Source organism: Anarrhichthys ocellatus, unplaced genomic scaffold, assembly GCF_004355925.1.
Source record: "Anarrhichthys ocellatus isolate YVR2014 unplaced genomic scaffold, GSC_Weel_1.0 scaffold57, whole genome shotgun sequence".
In the NCBI taxonomy this organism is placed as follows: domain Eukaryota; kingdom Metazoa; phylum Chordata; class Actinopteri; order Perciformes; family Anarhichadidae; genus Anarrhichthys; species Anarrhichthys ocellatus.
The window spans coordinates 1679944-1700774 of NW_022280087.1; the positions used below are offsets into that span (position 1 = coordinate 1679944).

The 20831-nt window shown below is 45.4% G+C and overlaps 1 protein-coding gene across 1 annotated transcript in view; it reads left to right on the plus strand.

Annotated features, from left to right (window-relative positions):
• The first annotated feature begins 1577 nt into the window (after window positions 1-1577).
• Window positions 1578-20831, plus strand: part of LOC116396590 (rho guanine nucleotide exchange factor 2-like) — a 48316-nt gene continuing 29062 nt past the window's right edge. The window contains exons 1-6 of the mRNA XM_031871277.1: window positions 1578-1791; window positions 11564-11726; window positions 12209-12276; window positions 12877-12940; window positions 13105-13237; window positions 14306-14415. Of these exons, the coding sequence (XP_031727137.1) occupies window positions 1729-1791; window positions 11564-11726; window positions 12209-12276; window positions 12877-12940; window positions 13105-13237; window positions 14306-14415 (601 nt within the window). The 5' untranslated portion in view covers window positions 1578-1728. The remainder of the gene's footprint in view (window positions 1792-11563; window positions 11727-12208; window positions 12277-12876; window positions 12941-13104; window positions 13238-14305; window positions 14416-20831) is intronic.

Genomic DNA, 20831 nt, shown 5'->3' on the forward strand with positions numbered 1-20831 from the left:
TTATTAGTTCATAGTCATAGCTGACCTTATTCATCAGTTCATAGTCACAGCTGACCTTAGTTATTAGTTCATAGTCATAGCTGACCATATTCATTTGTTCATAGTCATAGCAGACCTTATTTATAAGTTCATACTCATAGCAGACCTTATTTGTTAGTTCATACTCATAGCAGACCTTATTCATCATTTCATACTGATAGCTGACCTTATTTATTAGTTCATACTCATAGCTGACTTTATTCATCAGTTCATAGTCATAGCTGACCTTATCTAGTAATTCATAGTCATACCTGACCTTAGTTATTAGTCCATAATCATAGTCAAATTTTACTGCATTTTTGTTTTAATTTGGTGTCTTTTCATGTGTATTACTGTAGCAGTTATGGCGTAAGACGCTTATCAAACTTCAGAAAGGGATTCTGAAGGAATCTAAGGATTGGATTAATTCGAGGGGAACGAGTCATGAGATGGACAAACCCCCAGCAAAACCTACCAGACCAAGTGCATTTGAAAGCAGAGGTGAGGGGAGGAGAGCCGCGATGTAAGCCAGCTCAGCTAGGATAAGACTACTCCAACAACGACTTCTGGATGATATCAGGTCATAGGAAAATGTAGGCTAACCCAGCAACGGGAGGGCCCACGGCTTTACAAAGACATTGCTCCATCGTCGCATCCTGGATCAAGTTGCACTTGACGGGTAGAGCACAGGACAGAGCTCAGGACTCCGGTTGGAAGAGAAGAGGTGGGCTCTGTTTACATCAATGATGCTCGGTGCCCAAACAAAGTCAAAGTTGATGGACAGTTTTTCTCTGATGCTGAATTTTGAATGTTGATTTTTGGTCCATATTGCCCAGAGAGTAGTTTTATTGCTGCTGTTTACTTAAACAAATTAAAAAAATGCACGGGAATGCACTACTGTTTTGGTTTGTTGTGTAGCAAATGGGTTACAACTGCATTGTGTTGTGCAACCCTGTGTTGCATAATGACAATAAATTGACCTTGAATCTTTGAATCATTGAATCTTATTTCTGGTCCTAATCAATGCTTCTCAGTGGCTCCCCACATGTCAATGTTGAGCCTGCGGTTCATAGCTAACGGTGCTAACAGCGCTAACAGTGCAGTGGAGAGCTAATGCACTAACATGCACTACAAGCACAACTCGTCGGCTATGTGAACAAAGAGAGGAGAAGCAATTAAGTCTCTCATGATTTAAACGTGTGCCTGTTACCAGTTGTTAAAAACTGCAATCAATCCCCTCAATAGTAACGACTGAACAACAGACCACTCACCTTTCAGGTCTCACATGTTTGTAAATAACCTTACAAAAAAGGAGCTAAATACTTTTGGATGATTGTGTTGCAATTTGAGCTTTCGTCTTGTTAAATGTGTATTAACTTAAACTTTTCTTTTCTCAGTATGAAATGCTGCTATAAAATATTAGCATTTTGTAAATGGTTTCATATTGGGATGTAGTAAAGAGCAGATAATCATCTATACCAGGCATTCACACACAGCAGAATACTGTGTGCATGTGTGTGAGGGGGCGGTGATGATTCAGAAGTCAGATTTCTCACAGGAACAGTCACTTCACTAGAAGCAGAAGCACATTGCAGTTGGCCAGTGAGGGAAGATTTTTTTGAGCTTTCTTCCCCTCTTTGGTGGGAATCTGAGGGATCCAGAGAAGTATACGAACGCTTATATTGGATATTTTATTTTCAGATTGTCACAATGTCCAGAGTTGCCAATCTGTCGAAGCTGCGACAAGAGAGGATAAGGGAGATCAACCTGCGGGTGAGTTGGCATTATGTTCATCATTCAGTGTAACATTAAAGACATTACCATCAGATTCTCTTTCGGTCCCGCCAACCACACAGTGTTTAAATAGGACAGATAATTAGAGATTACTACTAAATGGTACTTTGTAGACTTTCTATTTTCCTGTCTTTGTCACTTCCCCCTTCTGTCTATATCAGTGTCATTTCCTGTTTTTGCACTCACAGTCATAATACAGTTCCTCAATTTGACACAGGGCCTGCTCTCTACGACAGGAGCACAGGCCTCTCAGGCCACGGGCCCTGATATCACTGCATTTCTTCTCTAGATATACAGGATAAGTCTCTATGTATTTGTGAATGTAGGTGGTGGTGTGTATGTATGTTTGCTTGTACACAGTGTGGTTTCTCACTGGATATTTGACTATAGCAACTGTTGCCATAGAAATGGCCGTGGGTGTGTGTTGTAATATTACTGCTTTCTTTGAGAATGTTGCAGGCCTCAAAAATGTGTATAAATAAATATATAAAAAAGTAGTCAGTGCTGGATTTACTGTGGCACTAGTTTTAAAAGTACAGATGTGCATTCACATTTGAAAGCTGTGCATTAGAGATGGTCACACACATGAAAAAACTAAAAAACTGATCATGTGATGTGCTTGATTTACCAAGGTCCCCCAATTTACAGCCACCAGCTGCACACCATCTCCACCCTCCACCTGCTGCACCCGGTCCTTCTCTCTCTCCCTCTACTAATATGTGTAATCTGAAAATAAACAAATGAACTGTAGCTGAAATTAATGTTGGACTATGATATAATTTGTTGTCTGAGCTTAATAAATAAATAAAAAGACAAAATCCACTGCTTAACTATTCCTAATGAGCCTTGCCTGTAGGTCCAAGACTGTATTGAGCTTCTGCTTTAAGATGGATATACATAGTAGATAATATCAACAAACTATTGCTATAAAAGCTTCACAGGGGTTCGCAAGGACCTCTTGAATAGAAGGGGCGAAAGAAAAAAAAAAATTTCAGCGAAGAAAAGGACAAATGTTATTTTTTGTAAGTTTATATCTTTGTCCATTTAGAAAAAAATATATAGATATGAACTTCTTGCAAGAAAAGGGGTACGTTGTAGATATTACAGCCATATTCACTGAGCTTTCATTCTGTTTAATGTAGCAAGCTAGCTACATAGCTTAGTCCTGCATTACAAAAGTATGTGGTTAAAACTAAATAGCCAAAGCAGCAATGGCTAAGCGTCAGGGAGAAGGTGTCAAAAAGAACAAGTGGATTTACCAGGACAGCTATATCAATCTTGGCTTTATGAAACACCAGACTACTAAATACCCTGAGATGGTAGGTTTCCTACAAAAACAGGAACTTGTGATGGCAATCAGGCCCCAGATCATAAGAAACCGTTTTGCAAGGACTGGAAGTAACCAGAAGTTGGCAACTGTTGCATCATTTCAGTGCTCTTTCTAAGGAAATAATAAGTTATGCAAGCCAGAAAGCCACACAACATCTGGGAAACGATGACCAAACAGGCTCGCAATGAAATGGAAGGTGTGGACCTCAGATGGCTGACAAATGTAAGACTGTACCCAACAACACAGAGACACAAAACCATCCAGTTGGATGAAACTACCACTGCGGCAGGGGAGGCAATACTCCTACAATATTGTTGGGAATAACATAGCCTCACACGGGTTATCAGCAATATGTTGGGAACGTAAAGGAGCGTGTTTGAGTTATCAGCATCTAAGAAACTAAATTCTTGGCATCAATAGAATTATTAATGTCAGTAACAATTATTAATGATTATTAATAATAACGGGGCACCACCCTGCGAACAGGGACCAATAACCAAACGATAAACTAAGTCTCATAATTAGTGTTCACTCACAATGTCAACAGTCTGAGTACTATTACACATTCAGAGTGAAAGTGAAGGTTTAAGTTCGAGCACAGACCACATATACAGCTATTATCACAATACATGCACAAAGTAATCACAGACAGCTGCTCTTTAAAATATAACAGAGTTTATTACGTTCTAATACTAATGATCTAGTCAACTAATATCTAAACTAACAACTATACATTTATGAGCATTATCTAAAATCAACAGACTATTGAAAAGAGGGGGAGGAGCGAGGGAACAGCTCAGCGACGTATGACGTAGTTGGGACGTGGTGACGTCTCTCATGCGCGAGACTCAAAATAGCAGATAGCCAACAGAAGACCCGGCGTCTATACGTGCCGGTAGCCGTTTAGCACGTAGCTACATTAGCTCAAAGCTATATGTGTGTGTGTGTGTGTGTGTGTGGATTAGTAAAAGAGAAGGGAAAGGAACAAAACAAAATGAAATAAAACAAAAGATTAAGATCCTCCGCGCCGCGCTGGAGTTCGGTAAACTGTTCTCCCAGCCAGAGGAGCAAGAACCGGGCTCTTTGTCACAGACGCGGTTCCGACCTCTGACCTGAGATGCAGTCCCCGACCTCACTGCGGCTGTCTCGACACGAATCACAGTAGCATGGAATACACGGTAACTTCTACACAACACCAGCAATTTCAGGGATCGCCAGTGTCGGTGATCATAAAGCATATACCACGTTATAAAAATGAACAGTACTTTAAGCACACAAACAAGATAAAATAAACACAAATGAACTCTCTCTAACTCTGTGCAGAATCTATTTCGCCTTACGGTACGACGCAATCGTGTTGATTGAGGGGGGTTCTTCTGAGTTTCAGTGGGCTCGGGCTGCGGGCTGTGGGAGGTGTTCTCTCGGTAGGAGAGAATCGCTGTCGTCTGTGTAAGGGATTTTCGTGTCCTTATGGCCAGAGCAGACGAGGTGCTTGGTGGAGAGTGGAAGTTCTCTCTCTCTCTTTCTGAAGGAGTCTTGCTTCTTCACTTCCGCAGGAATAAAAGGGTCCGCTTCGTGGATACGAACAAAGATAAAATAGACAGTTTGATGAATTTGGCCAGCGAATATAAACTGTTAGACCTAGGTTTTGATTAAAAAGAAGAACAACGTTGCATGTGTGTACCTCCTGCTACCCCGGAGGGATCGATGGAAAAAGCATTGAGGTGGGGGTTGCAGGTAGTTTTGTAGAACAGTGGCTGAACCACAGGGGTCCTGGGGTGTCTTGGCCCTCGGCCAATTAGATTGCAGCGCTGCTTTCAGGTAACTTCAGGGAAGCATAGTTTTTTGGGGGAGCAGGGTCGCCTTACCGGAGGTCCCGCCTCGGCATCCCTGCTCTCGTCCAATGAGAGCAGTGTTGCATTTGGGGGGAGGAAACTCACACCCTAATGTGAATTTCTTCAGAGTTGGGGGTTTGGTGCTCAAACTACAATCAGGATGAAACCTTTGCTTGCAAAAGGGAAGGCCTGACTCTCTTTGTTCCACAGCACATGTCGAAGCCATATAGTCAGATCCCAACATCCCCCCTTTGGCCTGAAGAGCGAGGTGCTTGCCACGGTCGTTAGGGCAAACCAAGGACTGACATGGGCTTCCATGTGGTGTCATACAGTCCATGTAGTTCTGAGAGCACAAAAGGTTAAACAGTCCATGTAGTTGTGGGAAGAGAGGGATGGTTTAACAGTCAGTGTTCATAGTTCATAGAGGCTCAAGATGTCTGGGCAGACACTAAGGCGGCATCTGGGCAGATGACTAACTAACTACATTAAACATATACACAAATCATAGGTGAGCAAGGCATTATTTCTAATACACTCAATTGCTACATCATGATCTTGTGATAACATCTGCACTGTAGCATAGTATGTGAAAAACAAAATGAAAGCAGAGAAATGAAACAAACAAAACAAAACGGAAAGGTGGTTAGGTAGGTTAGTGTGATAGTTGTGTCATGGTCTACCTAACTCCAGATTTGGATTTACCCATCACCCCCCTGGGTCTGCTGGGATGGCCCAACGGACCGGTTCCTGTCCCCTAGAGATGTGTACCAAAAAACCCTTTTTCATTTTACAGTTTGGTTGTACATAATGGCGAGCTCGCAGCTCTTCCGATTCGAGCAGCGGTAGTTGTCGGGACCCTTTTCGCGTGGGTTTCAACTCCGGCTGTCGAATGGTTGGAAGGGCTGGATCTCGTGCTTGCTGGGCGGTCAAATCTGCACTACTATTATTCACCGCGCAAGGTTGTGAAATTGGGGGCCAATTGTTCTGGGGTACCCAGGGTGTCCCCTGTTCTGTTGCAGGCTGGTTGACTGCAAGGGAGAGGTCAGAGTGTCGTGCGTCTTTGTTCTGAGCGTTTTTCAGCGAACAAAGGGAAGACTTCTGGTTTGGGACATGGTTTTGGGTGGCAGATTTTGGCGGTTGTAAGCATGCAGGCGGACTGGGTGGACTAGAGTCAGGAGCAGGCTCTGGGAGGGGCATTGGCATCGGTTGTCTATGTTCCTGGGTGACGGCGACTTGTCCATCTGGAACTGGCCCACGGCTGGCAAGCCATATAGTCAGATCCCAACAATATGTACAGTATGCACAGTACATTGAGCTCAAACAAGACATTCTTATGTCTGCCAATCTCATAATTACCACACAAAGATATGGTATTTTCTAAGTAGTTGATACATTCTTTGTCAAGTATAATCTTCCCACACCAATGTAGTTGCTGCACAGATGGATGCCTTATTGATAGTGAAAAAGTAGGGCTTCAATAGCCATTTGAAGTGGAAGGTGCCCTACTGCAGTGTTTCACTGCACGATACAAGCATCTCTCTCATAAACTGAATGAAACCTTACAGACTGTGGTAATAGAAAAGCTCGCCCAGCCAACAAACAAATCTTTGGGTAGCTGCTCGAGACCAAGGCACACTAGACCCCCCAGACAGATACCAAGGTACGCTGGCTGTCACAGTGTGTTTCCTTGAACTTCCCAATCAGATAAGGACGTTCTCAACCCTTCATATTCATAAACTATTGAAATGACAGATGAGTTCATCATTAACACGTTATACCAGGAGAAGACATACAGTACATCCTGTGGTTGACTTGGGAGTACAGAAAGAATAAACAGGTGAAGGAGGAAGGGAAGTACCTCCAAGCTGAGGATGAGCTCATGGATATCAAATCAAGTTCTCTCTAAAAGAGATTATATGCAGGTTTGGCTTGTGTATAATTGCAACATTTTTGGTTGTCTAAATGTTTTATTCAGCGTTAGGTTGCACTTAGCTCCAACCTCTCGTGTCACTTTGGTTGCAAAAAGCCAAGATGGCAACGGCCAAAATGCTGAAATCAAAGGCTTCAAAACTAGTCCACAAACCAATGGATGACATCACAGTGACTACATCCACATCATATATGCAGTCTATGTACTAGATTCATCTTGCCATTCACTACACTCACTGTCACTCTTCTCAGCAATTCCCTAACAATGACTTATGTTTGGCTATTACCAAAATCACACCTAACATCCCATCACTGGCTCAAGAAATGCAGGCTCAGAGCTCTCATTAGATGGCAACCTATATGATTAAATATGTATGATGGTGAAATAAATAACAATAATAACATGAATGATGATGATTATGATAACAACAATAATAATATTAATAATAATAATAATAGTAGCCTATATACGTTTTATTGTAAAACAAGCTCCTAAAATTATATAACCCCGAAAAATAATATAATCAGTTCAAAATGTCAACAAAATTGGAAGGTTTACATCAACTGGCTGCAGACAGTTAAGGACCCTATTTAGGTTAATTGTACAGTTATATATTGTTCTATGCTGTATCCATGAAAATACTTCAAAATAAGTACTTTTTTCCCTTTATAATGGCCAAGTTATGGAGGGAGGTGGGGATTATCAGTTTTCTGAGTTTTAGGCTTTGTCAGTGCAATGAATTATAGCACTACATTGATTTAATTTATGTACTTAGCCAAGGCTAAATATACCTCGAATGTATAATTTTAATTATAGAACATATTTAGAAGTTTTTCATCTTCATCAACACAGGGTATCAGAAAATAACATTGCTTTTTGAGTACATCTAAATCCTGTTTTGAAGGTATTATTATATATTAGTAGTATACAAGACTTAATTTTTCAAAATTCTCATGACCACATGGCCATTTTAATTCATCATAATCATTATTCTTTCATCCATTAATCATTAATTTCATACACAATGTTTATGTGTGTGTATTTATTGCTGTAGTGTCAGTTCTTTGTGTATGGCATTGTCAGTAATATGTCGGTCAGGAAGGCTAAACTTAAATTACCCAGGGTGCTATGCTGCCCCTTAGGAATCAATCTGGGTTACTCCATCCTCACTGCTACAGAGTTCCTCAAAGTGGAACACCTAACACAAATGGCGAATGCACCCATATAGCACACACCTGTGTGCAATAACAACAGTAATACATTTGATTATATATAATTAGTCAAACACACAATAAAAAAGTACTATAACTAGAATTTTTAGAACATTGAAAACCAAAGTATATGGGTATTAATTAGAGTTGTTCATGGATTCTGGTCCATAAAAGAGACAGCAGCTGTCTGCCAAAACCCACATACAACACAGTCACAATCGCATTTCAATGAGAAAACACATTTTAAAGATTGGTCAACATACAGTTAATTACCTCTACAAAGAAGGTTTTATTTTCGGCTTGGATTGTCTGTTTCACATTCATTGACAGTGCAAGATAGGGCATTTGTGCGGCAATCATGTAGTTTTGGAAAAATAGAAAAAACAAGTTCCCAATTGGGAAAATTCATGTCTGAAAACAACTCAAAAACAGCTAATGTGTTGTTTAAGCAGTAAAATCCAACACATCTTCTTTAAAGTCATGTTATTTCCACATTACAACTTAAAGCTCATGAATACACCGAAGTTGAAAAAGTTTTGTCAACATTCACAAATAATTCTTTGGCACTTCCACCGTTTAGCCCTCATCCAACATATTTAACATACAAGGAAATACCTACTGAATGAACAAAATAAACTACTATAACTACCGCAAGAAAAAATAAGTGTAAGAAACAAGCAAGATGTTCATTGATTTCTTCTCAAAACATTATTAGTTATGTAATAAATGTCATCTGAAGAAAAAAACAAAACAGATTATCATTATTTTAGGAAATTTAGTTAAACTTCATATTGTGTAAAATGGAAACAGTGTGTCTGTATCGGAGCCTGTTCTATTCTATCTATTTAAAATGCATAGGCTGCAAATGGGTGGATTTGACTGGGGACCACAGGGCTCTAATACATATTCACTAACAAGGACCACGCCAATAACAATATGAGTTTCGAGAGGCTTATCGCATAATGGAATGATTGTTAGATTTAAGAAGCGGAAGGGGTCGAGGGATGAATGGATGTAGGGGTAGAGGGGTGTAGGGTAGGGGTAGGAGTCAATGTAGGGTAGGGATGAAGAGATGAAGGGATGTAGGGTAGGGATGAAGCAATGGAGGGGTTGAGGTAGAGGGATGTAGGGTAGGAATGAAGGGATGTAAGGAAGAAAAAACGAGGAGGGTTGTAGAAAGGAGGTTAGGCGATCGATGGGGGACCGTTGATGTCCGGCGGCTGGCGGGAACGGGGGGAATGGAGACTGTAGGGTGGGGGCCGTCTCTTCGGATGCTCTGGTGGTGCAGAGTCCCCGAAGATAGCTTCATAAAGACAGATGCCGATGGGCGTTTCTGGTGTCATTCAGGTTGGAACTAATGTATGAGGTACACGGAGAAGACCAACGACCAAGTATCTTGAGGATGTGGTTGGAAATTCCTTGACTTAAAGTGGTGGAGGCGGCACCGATTAAACTCGGGGGGTATTCTGGATCGGGCTGAGATATGGCGAAAGTGGTGGTGAACCTGAGACCGTGCGGCCCCTTAGCCTGTGACGAACAGGGGATCTTGAGGGGGAGTTCGCTTGGAGGAGCTTAAGTAGTCGCAGATGGACGCAAATGGACCGTATTGGTTGGTCTTGCGGCATTTGAGGTGATAGACGACTGTGTCGGGAGGATGGATGTGATGCGGTGGCGTGTCGCGACGGATGGTGGTTGGAGTTCGAAGCGGTGAACTCGGAGCAGCGAAAGAAGCAGGCAAGAATGTGGACTTTAATACTTTGTCCGCGAAGCTTTATGGAAACCTTCGAGTAGCACGGCAACGTTCGAGTGGGTAGAAGCTCACGGAGCCCCTGAGGACAGTTTTGTGTAGAAGTAACTTCTGCTTATGTAAACCCGTATGCTGGAGGGCTTGACCTTAAGGAGGGAAATGGACGAATGACTGAAGTTCGTGAGGGTAAGGATGTCGAGTGACTGGAATGGAAGGCTATAGGAGGCGCGAAAGCTTTGAAGTGGTTCTGTCCAGTGAGGTACGATGAGTGTTTGACATTGCCATCTGCACTATTTTCTGAGTAGATGGCAATGGTCTTTTTTGGACCATTCATGCCCCAAAAGAATAGCTGCTATGACTATGGGATACATTTCGTAGATCGTGGAAGAAGGTGTGAGAGATGAGAATTCAAGCGGCCATGAACCAATTGTCGCTGTAGAGGCCGCCGAAGCTGATGGAGGGTGCTGCGTCTGTAAAAAGCTGGATGTCTTCCGGCTTGGTGATGTGTTCATAGTGGATGAAAAAGATGACGTTCCGGGAGGATAGGACCTGGTGTCAGTTTAGCTCGGTTTTGCGTGCTTCGTCAAGTGTGAACCTGAGACCTTTTAAGTAGAAGCCCATCCAAAAAATGCTTTCACACTAGAAAAGAAAAGATCCATGGTTTAGTTTTATCCGGACGGAGACCGCCTATTTTCTTGGGACCAAGGTTCCACTGTTAGCTTTGGATCATGGTCCCAGGGAGGTTTCACAAATCTTTTGTTCAGCACTTACTGTCAGCACTCACTGAAAAGTCAGTAAGCCCAAACCAAACAAGATAGGTGTGAAAGGGCCCTCAATGGATGTTGTTGGATTTGGTAAAGTAGAAGTGCTAAATGTTTTACTTTTTGCTCCATGTCTTTGTTCCATCAAAATTTAGAGGCCATTCAAAGCCAGGATGTGGAAATGTTTTCTGTTATTTGTCCACTCTGACTTCTGCTTTTACAATGTTCATGTAATCACCATTAGAGCTTCTTTTCTGAGAGGCACAAATAGACAAAACAAATAAAGACAGGAAAATGTGTATGTGTAACCCCTGACTTCATTGTAGGGAGCCCTGGGGTTCATACAGAACAGATCTTATTAAAAACTTTGTGAACCCCCTGAGCGGGGCCCGGACCCCAGGTTGGGAGCCACTGCTCTGAAGCACAGTAAAACAAAGTGTACCTAATTGCTAAGCAGAGAGGTTGGTCATTGACCAACAGTTTACTAAACAGGAACGAAAAGCAGAACTACAATTTTCCCAAAAGTCCTTATTTCATGTTTAAGGATAGCTTCAAGGCGGGCAGCAAGGCTGACAGTGGTGAATTTTGAGTGTGCAGACAGCTTCTGTCTCTGACCTTTCAGTTCCTGTCTGTGTGCTTGACATGCTCTCCTGTGACTTAATATCTCTGTACCTGTAACTATGCTTAACAGCCCTCCAGTGAATGTCAACAAAGCTCAGTTGCTCATGATGTTACAACTGTGGCTGTAATTTGCCCTGACCCCAGGGTAGTGTGACAGAGCCACAGTGTAGCAGTAATGCTGTTTTTATAACAACCTCCTCTTTTCTCCATCCATCAGTCTAGACACATGTAAAAACTTGATGCTGACAGAGGTTAGAGGTCTCTTAACAAATATACAGGAAGTCTTTTTCACATTGAGTCTCTGTTTCTTTTTCAGAATAAAGAGAGAGAGCGCATGAGGGAGCGAGAGAAGGCGGCAAGGGAGCGGGAGGCACGTTACAGCAATGGTCACCTCTTCGTGTCATTGACAGTGTCAGGAACCACACTCTGTTCAGCATGCAACAAGAGTATTACTGCCAAGGAGGCGCTCAGCTGCCCTAGTAAGTATATAGTCAGTGCACATACACAGTGAGAGGTGGGTGACCCTACAATAAAAGTGCAGTCACTTCTTACCTTAGTAAGACTGTGAAGGTATCTATGACTTACATTCCCAAATAACAAAACTGCGTTGGTCTGTGGGAATCTGCATAGGGAGGAGGTTGGGCTGGTGGATGGGTAAAAAAAACAAAGGACTTTTACCCAAGAGATGCTGGCTGTGTCCTGTTTGAACCAAGTAGTTTGGTTGCATGAACATAACTAAGCATTTTTGTTTGGTTTTGTTTCTATTTTGCAGTAATTTTAAGCCAAACCCTGAGCCCTGAGGTCTTTTACTGAAGCTAACCAGGTAGTTTTGTAGCGTTGTTTAGTTTAGTTTAATTTACAACTTTACTTTATCAAACTGCGACCGTAATGTGGAAGAAAATATGTTTACGAGAGAGGAGGTATAAGATGTTTGTCCTCTTAATGTCTCTATTTTTTCCAGCATGCAATGTTACTATCCACAACCGCTGTCGAGACACTTTGCCAAACTGCGCCAAAATGAAACAGAGGGTAAGACAGGCTACACCACAAATCATCAGAACTCTATTATTGATTAGGGTTTCTTCTCTCTTCTATTATTTACACACATATTTATAGAGTCTTGACATTTTTCAAGGTTGAAATGCTGGCACACATTGTTTTACACCAGTCAGCAGCTAAGACCGCCAGGCTTAAATGTTGAAGTCTGAGTACTATCACATTCTCAGGTCGGAAACCTCATGTGTACATTAAATCAGGTACAGTTTGAATTAGGAGATAAAGCTGATAGATTGTTTGTAAGACCACTGAAGGGGGACAGGCCAGCAGATCTGTTCATAACATTTCCTCCAGTTAATTGTGGATCCTAAACAAATTGACGAAATGTGATTGAGAGTTGGAGAGAGTAGTGCTGGTGTTGTCAGAGTTTCTTGTATTTGAAAACAGAAACTGTAGCTTAGTGTCTAAATGATTTTCAATGCAATGGCTAAATATTTAGCTGACAATGTTGATGCAATGTAGGATTTCAGAACGAGACTTCTTCTAGTGAGACACACAAACATATTTATGCATACTTTATATGGAATGTTATTGTACATGTAACATACAGATTTGTGTCCTTTGTTAATACAGCAGCAGAAGATGGCCCTAATGCGGAATAACTCAGCTGTACAGAATGTCACGCTGCGCACAAAAAGTGAGAGCTTTTCTTATACACACATATATTCAGTCTCCTTTACCTACCTGAAATAGTTCTCATTCAGCAATTCCTATTTTTTCTCCTCCTTCTGCCCTACTCCCGTTTGCTTGTCACTCTCCCTTGTGTTGTTCTCCCTACCTGCAACTGTTTTTACTCCACAGCTCCAGGAATGCGCGAGCGTCCAAGTTCAGCCAGCTACCCTTCAGACAGCTTCCGACAGTCCTTGTTGGGATCCCGCCGTGGACGCTCCAGCCTATCCCTGTCCAAGAGTGTCTCCACCAACAACATTGCAGGGTGAGCCTCACTTTCATTGGTCAACAGCTACAACATAATGTAAGGCACACACTAAGGCACAGGCAGCTACCCAATGATATGGTCCAGCCTCACCCCACTGTAGCACGTATGCACAAGCACAATAATATTGGATCTTGATCCTGTGAATTGGCTCGGTACATCTTTAGTTTCATTTTCATTGTAGGATTTACAGTAGATCATTGTTCATCAGTATATTATACCTGTGAGGCTTATCCTGGTTTGGATTATATTATGTTTGCATGAAACAAGTAAGCTGGATATTCATATCTGTGTATTCATGATTCCTACACATTCTTGTGGTCAGCCCCAATAGAAATGTTCCAATATAAAGGCAGTCTGTAGACCCCTCTCAGCATTTGAGCAGTGCACTTTGTTGAACAATTACATGTTTGTATTGTACAGGTGACAGACTTTTAAATGTAGGGAAATTAATTACAAGATAATTCTTGAACCCAATTAGTGACGCTAGACTTTGTTTCAGCCATAGACTGTAAATAAGATGTGGATGTCGTGAAGTCACCCATTGGTTTGTGGACTGCGGTTTTGAAGCCTTAAATTCGGTTGGCTGTCGCCATCTTGGATTTTGGCATGTTCCAATTGGCCTTACTCACAGCAGACATTTGGACTTGTCATAGCAGGAAAAGCACAGGTGATACTGATAACACTAACATGGTTCATGTTCAATTCAAGTGTTTCAATGGAAGTGACAGTAAACAAGCATGCAAAATACCAGGGACCTGAAATCAAAGCAGCTAAATAGAATTGAGCCATCATTAATTTGAATATTTGAATGCTGTAGTTTTCCCAGTGTGACAAGTCAAAATGTCTTCTGTTAAAAAGACCTATTCACTTGCGATGTACTGAACACCTGGCACCCCTTGGCACCTTTTCCACTCTTTCAGGATCAGAGAGAACTTCTTGTCACATGTGCGGTCTCAAATACTTTCTGCAAACTTCAGTATCAAAATATACCACCAGTCAATCAAACATATACGTGCGTGTGTGTGTGCGTGTGTGTGTCTCTGTGTGTGTGTGTGTGTATTGTAGGACCTTGAATGACGACTCTCCCCTCGGGCTGCGCAGGATCCTTTCCCAGTCTACAGACTCCCTCAGCTTCAGGACCAGAGCTATGTCAGTGGAGTCTCTCAATGATGACGGTATCACTACATTCAACCTATACATTATAGTAAAATGGCTGGGAAATTGGGGGGAGATGTGGGGTGGCTAGTTGGTAAGGTGTATAGTGCAGCTGCAGAATGGACGTTTTAATTATTATCTGTACACCTTCACTTAAATTATTTAGTAAATGTTTGAAAAAAGTACCATGAGTAAATTGAGTAAGGTGGAGGTGAGGTAAGTGAGGCAGTAATAGTAAGAAGTGCAACAGGAGGTAAAACTGACATTGGGATTAAAATGAGTACATTAGGTGGTGATGAATGAGGTGATTTGGCAGAATTAGGTCACCTAGGTGATGAAAATCGAGGTAAAGTACTTTGAGTATGTAGTAATAATATAATTTTATATAAAAAATGATTGGATAATGGTCACTTCCTACAGTTGTGCCTCTTATTTCCTCCCAGGAGCTAACTCCTGCTAATGAATCAAATACTAAAGTAAGGTCTATTGCCGACTCTGTCCCTGATCTTATGTTAAATCTTGTTCCAGTTCCATTATTTAAGCACACTAGGTTTCTATTTCATCCTTACTGACCGCCAGAGGCAGTGCTTAACACTGGATATCTTCCGTCTCGCGCATGCGCAGGTCGAATATTTATACCAACAAAGTCACCTGTGACCTCGGATGACCCCCGTCGTCTATAAGTTCCGGTGTCATCCTGAGTTCAGTCCTTTTTCATCTTCTCGCTACGCAGGTTAACTACCATGGTAGTAGAAAAAACATATATATATTTGTCTACGATCAAGACATATTAGAGTTTGTCGCGGTAGCCTTGTGACCAATGGTCGGAGTTGCGGATTTTCGCCCTCCAAAGGCTGCGACAAGCTGTCCCTCTTAGGAGGGAACGGCGTTTTCGCCATGCGGACCATCGAGCCCCGGACTCAGTCTGATAGGGGCCACCCAAATCGCGAAGACAGCAATCGGTGAAATCGACTAACATTGTTTGTCTATAACCATTGTTCGTTTTTTTCCTCGGTTTGCAGAGCGCTTCCGCTCTAGCTAATCGAGTGGCGTGCTAACGTGAGCGTAGAGTTACGCTGTCGGTCCGCCATTCACAGTGAGCAGAGTGTTCCCGCTCAAGCTAACTTGGGAGATGCTAGTTATACTAGATCGACGTTGACATTGTGTCCATTGATTCCTTACACGGCTATCATAGTTAGCAGAGCGTTCTCGCTCCGGCTAACTAGACTAAGCTAATACTCAGATTGTGTCCATTGATTGTTTGTAAACATTACGGCCATATCAGTTAGCAGAGCGTTCTCGCTCCGGCTAACTAGACTGAGATAATACTCGGACTGTGTCCATTGATTGTTTGTAAACATTACGGATATCACAGTTAGCAGAGTGCCCTCGATCAGGCTAACTGGTGGTACACCAAGAGTTACAGCAACTGTCCAAGTGAAGAGTGTCCTCGCTCCCCTCTCACTGTAAGGACTGTGTTCTTTTTTTTGTCCGTTTTTCACAGTGGCAGAGTGCTCTCGCTCAAGCTAACTGGTGGGACACCAATATCCGCAGCGACTGTCCTAGTGAAGAGAGTGTCCTCGCTCCCCTCTCACTGACTGTCCCCTGCCTGTTCTCACAAACATTCAGCAGAGCGTCCCGCTCAGACTGACCTAGAGAGTCGGCCATGTTTGTCTTTCCCGGCTGTAGGACCTGTATGGCTCCTCTACAGCCTGATGATGGCCATGACCTCTGCCCCTCTTGCCTTGGCCTCGAGCATCTGAGGGAAGGCCTCTCTGAGAACCCATGCATGAACTGTGGCGTCATGCCTCGAGCAGTAAGGGCTGCTAGGCTCGCCGAGGCGGAACACCTTACGGGTGTGGTCGACCTCCCCCTTTCAGGGCAGTTGAATCCAGCCCAACCTACCCATTCCAAGCGCAGGGCCACAGAAACCGCAGGGGTTCCCTCCAAGAGGGCTAAACCCAGCGGGCTGTCTTCTAGAGTGGACCTGCTGACCACCGAGCTAGCTCAAATGAAGTCACTTCTACTGGCCCTCCAACCTAGTGTAGGGGGGGCTGAAGCACCAGATCCACCCGCGGCTGAGCTTGGCTCAGAAGAGGACGTTATATCACTGGCAGCATCAGCCAATCTCTTTACTGAGTACAGTGAAGAGCGGATCTCCCATGCTTCTGGACCTGCCTCCCATTCCTCAGCTCAGAGCTCTTCGGAAGGGGCAGTCGATAGCTCCATGGGGTCTGTCATTCGCATGGCACTGGCACGCCTACAGTTAGATACACAGCAGCTGGAACCCCAGCCTGCGAGTGCCTTCTTCAGGTGTGTTCTTGCCCCCACCACCTTTGCTGTTCCTCCCTCTGAAGAATATCTGAGGGAGCTACATGCATGCTGGAGAGACACCAGGACTCTGTCCTGTCTTACATCAGATGGACGAACCCTGGCGGCCATGCAGGACGCGGCAAAATTTGGCCTCGCCGTATGCCAGCTGTTGAGCCGATTATTGCGTCCCTCATAGTTTCCACTGAGGAGACCCTGAGGCCCGATGCCAGGTGCCCTCGACCCCAATGTCGGGTCACAGATGACATGTTATCCAGGGCTTATGACACAGCAGCGCGCATGGGTCGTATTGGCAACTCCCTCTCCCACCTCATGCTTGCCCTCTCAGCTTCTCTGCAGCAGGCTACTTCCGACGCTTCCGCTACCAGCCTCAGTGATGCCTCACTGCAGGCGTTTGCGCTCATGTCGAGGGAACTTGGACGGCTGATGTCCACCCTGGTACAGACTCAGGTTTGGCTGGCGCAGTCACCCCTGTCTGAGACATGTAGGAGGACCCTCCGTACTATCCCAGTGGAACCTGGTGAGCTGTTTGGGTCAGCTGCTATACAGGCGCTTCAGCGGACTGTTGAAGCTAACCAGACCAGGCGGCAGTTCTCTGGTCTTCGCAGGGACATGCCCGCACCCCGCAGACCTAGGGGTCCTACTTCATCCCCCCGGGGCCGTTTTCAGACCCCAGCTCACCCCAGTAGCTGCCACAGGCCTCAGCGTACCGCTGAGAGGCCGGGCCGCTACCCACAAAACCCTACCTATGTCCCCCCTAGACAACCTCCGAACTTGGGGACTACCAGTCGCCCCCCCAGAGCCTCAAGAGGCAGGGGGTACAGGAGATGATGTCTCCTGGCTGGCCGTCGGTTATTTCTCCCAGCAGCACATCAGCTACTGGGCAGCTCATGCTTTATACCCCTGGGTGGTGTCCACCCTAACCCAGGGGTACAAGCTTCAGTTCCGACGCCGGCCACCAGCCTCCAGCCAGGTCAAAATGACCAGCATCACCGATCCAGCAAAATCCCTAGCCCTGAACCAGAAGTTAGCCACGCTCCTGGTCAAGGGTGCAATCGAGAGGGTGGACCCCCTGTCACAACCCGGGGGGGTTCTACTCAACTTACTTTCTTGTAAAAAAGAGAGGCAATGGACTGCACTCAATCCTAGAGCTGAGGGGACTAAACAAGTTCCTGAAGGTGTTACCATTTCACATGCTGACCACAGCAGACGTCCTTCGGGCAGTTTCCAGGGGAGACTGGTTCACGTCGGTCGACCTGAAGGATGCCTATTTCCATGTTCCCATTGTACCTCACCACAGGCGGTTTCTTCGCTTCGCCTTTCAAGGCGGTCACTTCCAGTTCAGGGTGCTCCCATTCGGACTCTCCCTCTCCCCACGGGTGTTCACAAGGTGCGTTGCTAAAATACTGCTGTACTTGGACAATTGGCTGATCTGTGCGCCATCCCAGCTTCAGGCGGCACAGGACACTGCTCGCCTTCTCTCTCACGTGGCCCGGTCAGGCCTCAGGGTGAACATGGAGAAGAGCTCCCTGAGCCCTTCTCAGAGCATAACCTTCATTGGTGTGGCTCTGGATACAGTCACTATGAGTGCCTGTCTGTCATCCCAATGGGTGGACAGCATCCTCCACAGCCTCTCTCCCTTCCAAGGGGGCAGGCGGTTGCCCTACATTCTTTTTCTCCGCCTATTGGGCAAACTGACAGCTGCCTCAGCTGTCGTTCCCTTAGGTTTGCTGTCACTGTGCCCCTTGCAGAGATGGCTGAACAGGTTCACTTGGATGCCAAGTGGCACAGACACAGGGCAATAGTAGTATCGGAGCAGTGCCTACTTGCTCTATCCCCATGGAGGGAGAGAGCATACCTTGCAAACGGTGTCCCCATGGGTTTGGTCCCATTCCGCCGAGAGGTGGTCACAACAGATGCCTGCCTCTCAGGATGGGGTGCAGTGTGGCAGAACAGGACTGCTCAGGGGCAGTGGTCTGCTCACGACCGCATAGAGCATGTCAATGTTCTAGGGCTACGGGCCGTGCACCTAGCGCTCAAATATTTTCTGCCATACTTGAGGGGAAAGCATGTGCTTGTCCGGTCGGACAACACGTCTGCGGTGTTTCACATAAACCATCAAGGGGGCACCAGATCCGCAGAGTTACTACCGGTATCCTGTGCCCTTCTGACTTGGGCTGCCCCTCGCCTTACCAGCCTTCGGGCACTGTACCTACCAGGGGAACGGAACCAGGTCGCAGATTTCCTGTCCCGTCTCAAGCCTCCACCGGGGGAGTGGCGGTTTCATCCAGATGTAGTGCAGACCATTTGGGGTCTCTTCGGCAGGGCAGAGGTGGATCTCTTTGCCTCGGAGATGTTGACCCACTGTCCCCATTGGTTCTCCCTGACGGAGAGGACCAGTCCTCTGGGTCAGGATGCCCTGGCTCACACGTGGCGAGAGGGGCTTCTTTATGCCTTTCCACCGTTCCCTCTGATCTTGCCAACACTTCTCAGAGTTCTTCAACAGGGCCACAGACTCTTGCTAGTAGCCCCCTTATAGCCAGCCAGGATTTGGTTCTCCCTACTGCACAGACTCCGCTGCAGGACACCATGGTGCCTCCCCGACAGGAGGGACCTCCTGTCGCAACTAGGAGGTCGAATTTGGCGTCCCAATCCCAGCCACCTCCAACTATGGGTCTGGCCGCTGGAGGGCCCGACCAGCTGCTGACTGGCTGCATAGAGCCAGTCAGAAGAACTATCCTGAATGCCAGGGCACCATCTACCCGTCTGCAGTACGAAAACAGGTGGAGGCTGTTTTCTGACTGGTGTGTGGTTCGGAACAAGGAGCCGGTGCAGTGCCTGTTGTACTGTCCCTCCTAGATAAGGGCCGGTCTCCCTCTACCCTGAGGGTATACGTGGCCGCTCTTTCATGGCACCATGCTAGGGTCAACAATGGCACAGTAGGGAGCCACAGACTGGTGTCCCTCTTCCTAAAAGGGGCTCTGCGATTGTGTCCCCCGAACGCCCCGAAGGCCCCTGCATGGGACCTACATTTGGTATTGGACACCCTATGCTTGCCTCCTTTTGAACCCCTGGCATGGGCAGAGCCGAGATGGCTGGCAACCAAAATGGTGTTTCTCCTTGCCATCACTTCAGCTAAACGTGTAGGCGAGCTGCATGCCCTGTCAGTGAGTGAATCGTGTCTGAGGTGGAACTCAGATGGATCGGGGGTTACTTTGTGGCCTAATGCAGCGTTTCACCCAATGGGCTGTCACGCTCGCATATCAACCAGCCTATGCAGAGTTTGACCCCCCATCGGGAGAGGAGAGGTCAAGGCTGCTGTGCCCAGTGTGGGCCCTCAGAGCTTATGTGGAAGCCACCGCTTGCATACGGCGGTCGGAGCAGCTCTTTATCAGTTATGGTGGGCCTAGGAAGGGCTGTGCTCTTTCAAAACAGCGCCTGTCCCACTGGATAGTGGAGGCCATTGCCCATGCATACAAGGCGAGCGACCGTCCTCTACCATCCGGAGTGAGGGGCCACTCTACCAGGAGTGTCTCCACGTCATGGGCAGCCCTGAGAGGTGTGCCCATGACGTGGAGACATATGTGCTGCGGCCTCATGGGCATCACCGAGCACATTCACCAGACACTACAGACTGAACGTTGCCACCCCTCACCCACTGGGGAGGGTTCTTTGGCCAGCTTCCTCTGCCTGAGCTATATGAGGTGGGTACTTGTGATTCCTCGTGACTCTTTTGGTATAAGTCATCCAGTGTTAAGCACTGCCTCTGGCGGTCAGTAAGGATGAAATAGAACGAAAGTTACGAATGTAACTACGGTTCTATGAATCCTGGATGACCGCCAGAGTTCTTGGTCACTCGGAATCCCGTGAACTCGCGAGAAGATTCCATAGGACTGAACTCAGGATGACACCGGAACTTATAGACGACGGGGGTCATCCGAGGTCACAGGTGACTTTGTTGGTATAAATATTCGACCTGCGCATGCGCGAGACGGAAGATATCCAGTGTTAAGCACTGCCTCTGGCGGTCATCCAGGATTCATAGAACCGTAGTTACATTCGTAACTTTCATTTTTATGTTCATTAATTCTTCTGTCATTCCATT